This window comes from Oryzias melastigma, linkage group LG16 (assembly GCF_002922805.2).
Source record: "Oryzias melastigma strain HK-1 linkage group LG16, ASM292280v2, whole genome shotgun sequence".
In the NCBI taxonomy this organism is placed as follows: domain Eukaryota; kingdom Metazoa; phylum Chordata; class Actinopteri; order Beloniformes; family Adrianichthyidae; genus Oryzias; species Oryzias melastigma.
In genome coordinates, this window is record NC_050527.1 from 3,691,879 (window position 1) to 3,700,156 (window position 8,278).

Sequence of the window (8,278 nt, forward strand, 5' to 3'; positions counted from 1 at the left end):
GCGCTTCTGATTTAAAAACAAAGAGTGAACTCCTCATCTGTGTCCTAAAGTACGCCTTCACTGAGGCTGTGGTATAGTCTTTTGTTCTAAATTAGAATGAATAAATAAAACTCTTTATGTTGAGTAATACTCCAACTTTCTTTCATAAATGTTTTATAAATCATGATCAGAAGTGATTTGATGAGTATAGATCATCATGGGGGTTCTCCATATTCGCGGATTTGGCTTATTTTCAGATGCCTCAAGTCACTAACCCTCCGCGAATAAAGGGGGAATACTGTATAAGACTTATTTTATTATATTTTATTAAAAGATCTACTTCAATCAGCCTATTTTAAAAGCTCATTCTTTGTGTAATTATAATGATGCAGTTTATAGTAGTGCTGTGGATCGTAACTCGGGGCGATCTGATTCCATTCACAAATCTAACAATTCACAGATCGAACCACAATTGTTACTTTTTATTATAATATATTTGTACAGTTGCTATATCTTTCTACTGGATGTCTTAAATTAAAATAATTTGTATTAAATTACATTTTTAATTTCAACGGGAGGTCAGAATCAACAAAATTGATAAAAACACAAATATTTAGACAGAAAGAGAAGGAGTTTTTTTTTCTGTCACCTTTCTGGTTATCTTTAGCAGTAAATAAAACCTAAATAACACTGTTGTTGTGGATTATTTAACAACAAATCCTGAAAATGTTCTCTACAGTTTTAACATCCTCAAAGTTCTGCAACTCTTTACATTCTAAAGCTTTGCATTTTGGTGCAAAGCCGTTATAAAAAGCAGATTTCTCCGCTGCAGGATCAGGTGATTCATGGTGATTACGTAATCACTTTACTGTTTTCTCCAGAATCTGCAGGAATTACATTAATTACGTAAACTGTTTTAAAGTTAACATAACCAAAAGAATGTAAAAATTGGAGCTAAAGCTCGGTTTTAAAGAAAATTTGTTTTTTTCAGAATTTATGTCAGTAAATGGAACATTAATCTAATTTTTTTTCTACTACCTTTTTCTCACCAACACTTTATTTTGAAGATTTGTTTATTTCCAGTGTCAGTGGTGCTGCACATTCGACTTATTTTTAGTTCAGAAACTTAAAATCCACAATTATTCTGTATTTCAGAGCAAAATATATATATCGTTCCAGAATTGTATTTTTACTACAGGCTACTATATTTAAAAAGATTGAAAATTGGCGATCTTGGACGTCACAAATAATCGTACTCAAATTTTTGGGGACTAATCGCGAGTATCCGAATACTTGTTACAGCCCTAATTTTTTAGCATTAAAAAACGATTTAATTGTCTTGGGTATTTAGTTAATTAGAAATTCACCTCTGAATTGTGGGCCGGACTGTTGGCAGGGAGTAAGCCCACCCCCACTTCCCATCGCCCATGTTTTAACCTGCTCCTAACTTTACCGACGCATTTTCGATTATTGGTGTTCCTTGTAATTTTTATCAAGGAAAAAGTCTACTTGAAACATAAAGGCTGAAATCTCGCATTTTAAATTTACCAAAATAAGAGTAGCGAATTATGACCTACCAGCATAACCTGTGTAGACTCTGACATCAGTTTGACATAGTGCTTTAGCACATCATAGTGGAAGCCCGGGGTCAAGAGCCTCCTGTGTCGAAACCACTTTTCACCTTTTGACACCAGTAATCCGTTTCCTTCCAAAGACACAATAAAAATGGAGATATAGCAGAGCAGCTTAATGAACAACCCTGTTAAAACACAAGACAGGCGGCAGTAAAAAGGGCAGGGCAGGCTCACCGATCCATGACTCGATAAACCTATAGACCAAATCATCCTTTGGCTCTGTTAGAGAGAAGGCAAATATAAACACTTTACCCTTCGGATTATGTAATAAAGATTAATAACTGAAAGGTTCATTCACCTGTTGATGTCAGTATGGTCTTTGCATAGTCTGGATGGTGGATGTTGAGGAAGCAGACAGAAGGGCCAAACCACATGGGGAAGGCATAGGGGTACTGCTTTCCCCACTTCACCCCCCTCGCCAAGTCTGTTCCATCCTGTTTCAGCTGTGATGGAAATGAAAGCACAAAGGAACAGTCTTTTCGTTATAGATTAAACATATACAAAAAGATCCTTTTGTTCCAATGTTTTTCAATTGCACAACATTAATTTAAAGGAAATGTAATATAGAAATAAAGACTAAAACTTTCAATTCTAGTGTCAGTTCAAGAGGTTGCATAAGACTGCAGGTGCAAAGCAAATAGTATGTGAACTCACTTCTAAGACATGTCCGAACAGCCAGTTCGCCGGTGGTCCTGGAAAAGCTTCAATGTGTCGCAGCAGACTTTTTCTGGTGGCCGTCAACAGACTCAACTTGTAGACGGTGACGATGAAGCAGAACGCGCCGACCGCGACGTGAATGTGAAGCCAAGTTAGCTGAAAGCCGAGGAGAGCCTCCGCTAGCCCCGTAGCGACCATACCTGCTGCCCCCGGAGGACTATCTAGCTGAGGACAAGGGCGCGAGCCCGGCACAACAGAAGATTCACGCGCCTGAAATGTGTGTCAATGTGTTTGGGTGCGCGCGCGCTCAACTCAATGTGAGCCGTTCACGGACTGGCGGAAATTTGGGCGTCACAGTATGGCGGAACACTCGATTGAAAACTTGTTTCACAACATAAACACAGACCGTATTTTCTGTTTCATATTCAGGATAAAAGGCAAGTAAGAACTACAACCTTGTAAAAATATATTTTAAGCATAACATGTCTTTAATTGTTTTAAATAAACATTTACTTGCATTTTATCTTGAATATAAAATAGAAAAATTCAGTCAGTGTTTATGTTGTGAAACAATATTTTTCAACGATTGATTTTTAACAAAGATTTAACATTATTTATTCAATGATTGATTTTTAATAATAAGGATATAAAATGTGTTTTTAAATTCTTGAAGTTATTTAATAAATAATTGAAGTGATTTTGATTAAGAAAAAAAAAACAATTTACAATTTTTAAAAGTTTTGCCATACTAAGGTTCTGTCATGGCAAAATATGAACAAAAAATATGAACAATTTACTTGCAAATATTCATCCATAAACATCCATCCATCTGCCAATCCCATCCATCCTTCCGTCCATCAGTCTGCCCATCACATCCATCCATCCTTCCATTCGTCCGTCCATCCTTCCATCCGTCCGTCCATCAGTCTGCCCATCACATCCATCCATCCATCCATCCATCCTTCCATTCGTCCGTCCATCCAACCATCCGTCTGCCCATCCCATTCATCCTTCCATCCATCCGTCCGTCCATTCGTCCGTCCCTCCCTCCGTCCATCCGTATGCCCATCCTGTCCATCCTTCCAACCATCCGTCCGTCCGTCCGTCTGTTTGTCCGTCCATCCGTCTGCCCATCACATCCTTCCTTCCATCCGTCCGTCTGTCCATTCGTCTTCCCATCCCATCGATCCTTCCATCCTTCCATCTATTCATCATGAATATATTGCAATACAACTGAGTTCAGTAGTTTCTTATATAATTTATATATGCAAATAATTATATTGGTTGATTATAATTATTTTGTATAATTAATTAACTATACAATGACTTTATGTAATTAACAAATAACCAGATTTTCATTTTACTGTGACGTATACAACAAATATTTATTTATTTATTTATTTATTTTTAATTTAACCTGACCTTATTTCAGACTTTCTCAGTCACATTAGGTTTCTGAGGTGGCACCATAAGGTTCATTATGAAGTGGAACTGGTAGTTCTGTTTATAGTAGAATGAATATGACTGCTGTGGCTGCGTCGACTAAAAAACATCAACACTAGTTCTTATTGTAAACTTAAAACATAAATGGAGGCTTAAAATTTTCTGAACCCACTATGGAGTGAAAAGGTGTCTCTTATTAGTTGAGTCCGTAATGATAAAGTGTTGTGAGGTGACCTTTTGTTTGATGGGTGCCAGCCTTCTTGTCTGGTAGCAACAAAGGAAACAAAACTGAGATATAAGATGATAAGTTTGACAACCACAAGGCACTTAGACTGAGTTTTCCATTTGGTTGGAGAGAATGAGTGTCTGACTGTTTTTTATGAGTATGACACCACAAAAACAAAGAGCTCTGAACATAATTTGTATGAAAACCGCTCAGAAACCACAACACAAACACTTCATAGTTGACTCATTTACATCCAAGCTTCTCCAAGTTTCATCAAGATTTTCAGAATTGGTCTTTAACTCTGTGTTTATAGCTGAAAAATAATTAAAATGAGAATCTACACTTCTGCACATTACGGTACTGTGCAGAATCAATTGAAATTGTTATTTATTTAAAACTAATCAAGCAAATCAGATACTGTCAAACACACAAAAACCTTCACACGTATGTTTTTGAGATTAAACCTGCTTCCTATTCACGTTTAGATTTTGACACATTTGCTGTTGCATAATGTATAATGCATGCTAGTCAAAGAGAAAAAAAAAAGTGTAGGTGAAGGCTATGTTAAATTCCCTCGTCGCAGGACCACTTCCTTTAAGTCAGCTTGAGCGTGCAGTTGTCACTTTCAGTTTAAGATCGTATTGCACTTGGTAGAACCTCTCGGCTGAACTGAAGGCTTGAGGAAACTGCTGATATAGCCGTACATGGGACTGCTTCAGTTTCAGTCAACATGGTTTTTGTTTCTTTGAGGACATGAGGACCTTCAGAAACCAGAAAGACTTTATTTTAATTCTTATACTTTGGAATACTTGCGTAACCCTAGGAAACGGTGAGTAAATAATGGAACCATTGATGATACAGTTAATTGTAGCTTTTTATCTTATTTTATATAATATGGTGTGAATGTGAATAATATTTATTTTTAATCAGTCAAAGATAATATTCGCTTCTGGCTGGGATGTGAAGCTGAGATACCCTGTGGCTACTCCGGTTTGGACTCGATCAAATGGTTTTACAAAAAGGAAGAACAAAGTAACCAAATCAAGTTGGTCTCTAAAGACAAAAATGGATTAGTACATCATAGTGGCATTAATACCAAAAGACATAGTTTAAAATATGCCAACTTAATCATCAGTGATTTCACTGATGATGATCAGGGCATGTATTGCTGTGAAAGGAGCCGTCAAGATAACTGCATCAGGGAAAAATCAAACATCATCAGCGTAAAGAAAGGTTCGATTATAACATTTTCATTACATATACTATTTCTGGATTTGCAATGTCATTGCTAAAACTTTTTTTTCTTTCTTTTAGAAACTTTAGAGGAAACTCAGAGGACAGTTTATGTCCTTCCAGGCACCAGCTTTAAGCAAGAATGTTCAGGCAACTTTTCTTCCTTTAAATGGGTTTTTGAAGCAAATAATCCAACTACTGCCGGAAAAAGTATGTTTTTTAGCCAGTGAATCCAGGATATTTGTTTACCCCAGTGAAGAATAAAATGTTCTATTCTATTCTATAACAGCACTGAGGCCAGAATCCGTCACCGTGACTTCCAACAAGACCATACATATTCCAAATGTGACAATTCCAGATGCTGGGAAATACACGTGCTTGGTGAATCCTTGTGGTCGTTCTAGTCTGAAACTGCTTACTATCCATCTGTGTGTAATAAAAGGTAAGAAAGTGGTCATCCTTTTGCACACATTAACATTAAAGTGCTTCAGTTTATGTTCAGTAATTTTTATTTATTAATTTTTAGTGTCAGTAAACCCTGGAGATGGCTTTGCCGTGTCGTGTGCTGTGGTGTGTAACGAGGAATTCAGTCAGAAAAGTCGCGTTTCAAGTCAGATGATGAATACATCGGGGGTATCTGTGCATGTGGATGGATCTGGGAAATTAACCTGCAATGCAAGTCAGATATTCACGTCAGATGAACGTTCAACAGTTACCAGCAGTTATGCTTCGACTACAACAACATTTAGAAAAACAACAGGTTATCTGTCCATCTGTTAGTTTTTTAAATTTTGATCAACATTTTGCAAATTAGAATTTTCAAATGATCATTTTTTACAGAGGGGTCCACACAAAAGGAAGACTGGAGTGGACTTGTTTGTGGAGTGTTGGTTCCTCCTGGATGCTTGGTTTTAATTCTGATGTTCTGCTTGAGATCAAGACTGAAATCTGGTAGGTTTGGGGGGGAAAATTTCTGAAGTTTTAGCTTTCAGAGGTTTATGCAGCCCCTTCACACCTATTCTATTTTCACCCTCTAGCATTTCCTTTCCCGCGTACTTGCTGTGTTTTCAGTAGAGTAACAAGTGTGAGTAATCTTCTATATTTTGCACTGATCATAATGGAAACGTATTAAAAAAAGGTTTATTTATTGTGCATTAAATTAAAGTAAATTCTTTATATTGCAGGTGGAAGATGAGCCCAATGTTGTTTATTCCTCAGTTGCCTTTAGGACCCCTGCAAAAACAAGAAGCAACACAACTCACAACGAATGCATTTACAGTGAAGTAAAATGCACAAGAAAATGTTCAACTTAATGTGAGCGTTAAATCGAACCATGGTTTGGTAATTTTAGCAGTTCGGAGGTTGCCTAAAAATGGTATCAGTTTTGTGAGTCGAAGTAAACTTCACCCACTGGGTGCCCATTGAAAATATGAAAGTGTTTTTCCACTATGTCTGCAAATGAATAACTGCTTCCTGAGATATTTTGATGAAATTATAGCATTGCTTTGTGCCTGTTTCTGATACCATCAGCAAGCGCTTTGAAATAATAAAATAACTTATTTTAAATTATTCTGGACAAATATTTTTTATGACACAAGTTTTGTTTAATATTTTGTCTTTAAGCCCTTGTAATGTGTATTGTTTTACTACAGTATGTTTTATTTATTTGATGGTATAAGTAACTGTTTAGAATTCATGACAGCACACAAACCTCAAAAGGTTTGTGAACTACTGAACACGGCAAAAACTATTTCAGTATTTATGATTTTTAAATATTTTATCAAATTTATTTTAAGAAATATTATAGAAAACCTAATGGTAATCATATGTTGATTGTTGTGTAGAGGTTTTAGCATCTTCAGTTGTAAAAATAAGGCCTATGTTCTATATAAACTAATGTTTTTTTAGGTTCCAGCATTGCAACAATATTTTGGTATGAAATCTAAATACATTTGCATTATTTTTAAAAGCTGTACAAGGTTCTATTTTATTTTATTTTTTTAACCATAGTCAACTTGTTTTAAGTCTACTAGATGTTCATTTTTCTTCAACACAAAGCAGTTTTAGCATCTCCAAATACATGTATCTACTTTTCTGCACTGTTTTTGGTTTTTCAGACAAGCTTTGGTTTGAGAATGTTTTCATGCATATAATGACTTGCAATTGTTCTTAATTTATTTTAATTTTTAACTACCCCCCGTTTGGATTAATATCTCTCATTGTCTTTTCTACATAATTAAAAATAAAGTTCAATTTGTGAATTCAACGTGTACTTGCTATTTTATCATTTATTAAGTATGCAGTTAGCACATTTGTGACCATGACTAAATAAAGAATTGTGCTTGGATGAATGGTTATACTCCTGTGCTCCAGTAGGTGGCAGTAGAGGGCTGTAAAACGGGATTAAACGCGACGTTTGAAAAAGCAGAGAAAGAACATGGGCGCCTTTGTTTTCTGATTAGCATCACAGTTTTATTAGTTTTAGAACGGTTTAAATATATATTTAAATAACTCTGACTTTAATAAAAGTGCAGCACGACTGCTTAAAGTAAGTGGTTAGCTCAACTCGTGATTTGGCTAATTCCATGTATGCTAACTGGAAACTGCTACTACTAGCCGTGTGGATTAAGCTAACCAGTGAAGTGGGGGGCTGCGGATGATATAAACCACATATAGTTAAAAATTATATTAACTTTTGCTAGATATAACTCCGCTTTGGACTCTTACGTTTGATCAGGTAAGCCCACCAACGCCATAGAGAGGAACATGCACTCCTTTTGCTAGTTAGCATAGCATGCTACTGTGCGCTACTAGCTAGCAACTTCTGTGTTGTCTCATTCATTGGTGGAGCGTTACCAGTATCGTATAAAAAGCGCAAATGCAATGGTTTAGGCCTCCAATGCAATATGTAAGCATTTAGGAGAACACGTACAACACTTTAACTAATCGATTTAGTCACTGACCATTTTTTTAATACATCAGTAAACACTAACAGATGTTTGCAAGTCACACAACCCATAGGAATAAGTAAATGTACTACAAGTATACTTAGTTCATACTAAAAGTGACACAGTATATAGTTATTGTTTATATACTAGCTTTGTAT

General features: G+C 36.0%; 3 protein-coding genes across 4 annotated transcripts in view; 2 read left to right on the top strand and 1 right to left on the bottom strand.

The window, feature by feature from the left end:
• The window catches only part of LOC112144033 (cytochrome P450 4B1), a 9,100-nt gene extending 6,543 nt beyond the window's left edge, over nucleotides 1–2,557 (bottom strand). Inside the window, exons 1-4 of the mRNA XM_024268340.2 lie at nucleotides 2,268–2,557; nucleotides 1,912–2,056; nucleotides 1,788–1,832; nucleotides 1,557–1,684 (exon numbers count right to left, since the gene is read on the bottom strand). Coding sequence (XP_024124108.1) covers nucleotides 1,557–1,684; nucleotides 1,788–1,832; nucleotides 1,912–2,056; nucleotides 2,268–2,468 — 519 coding nt within the window. The 5' untranslated portion in view covers nucleotides 2,469–2,557. The remainder of the gene's footprint in view (nucleotides 1–1,556; nucleotides 1,685–1,787; nucleotides 1,833–1,911; nucleotides 2,057–2,267) is intronic.
• Nucleotides 2,558–4,215: 1,658 nt separating this feature from the next.
• LOC112143904 lies at nucleotides 4,216–7,412 on the top strand. The gene is made up of 8 exons (XM_024268142.2): nucleotides 4,216–4,768; nucleotides 4,870–5,172; nucleotides 5,254–5,382; nucleotides 5,462–5,614; nucleotides 5,699–5,932; nucleotides 6,013–6,123; nucleotides 6,210–6,256; nucleotides 6,357–7,412. Exons 1-8 carry the CDS (start codon nucleotides 4,693–4,695, stop codon nucleotides 6,483–6,485), a joined length of 1,182 nt encoding a protein of 393 aa, XP_024123910.2. The 5' UTR covers nucleotides 4,216–4,692; the 3' UTR covers nucleotides 6,486–7,412.
• Nucleotides 7,413–7,551: 139 nt separating this feature from the next.
• med18 (mediator of RNA polymerase II transcription, subunit 18 homolog (yeast)) overlaps nucleotides 7,552–8,278 on the top strand; it is a 3,593-nt gene continuing 2,866 nt past the window's right edge. Inside the window, exon 1 of one of the 2 annotated variants that reach the window (XM_024266888.2) lies at nucleotides 7,552–7,909. The gene's annotated coding sequence lies outside the window, so the exon portion shown is untranslated. The remainder of the gene's footprint in view (nucleotides 7,910–8,278) is intronic. The other variant, XM_024266890.2, reaches the window with a different exon arrangement.

Bases quoted from the DNA above. Each gene is read 5' to 3' on its own strand.
- LOC112143904 (XM_024268142.2), top strand. From the start codon at position 4,693: ATGAGGACCTTCAGAAACCAGAAAGACTTTATTTTAATTCTTATACTT. The intron at 5,383-5,461 runs GTATGTTTTTTA...ATTCTATAACAG, and splicing joins TCCAACTACTGCCGGAAAAA to CACTGAGGCCAGAATCCGTC. The intron at 6,257-6,356 runs GTGAGTAATCTT...TTTATATTGCAG, and splicing joins TTTTCAGTAGAGTAACAAGT to GTGGAAGATGAGCCCAATGT.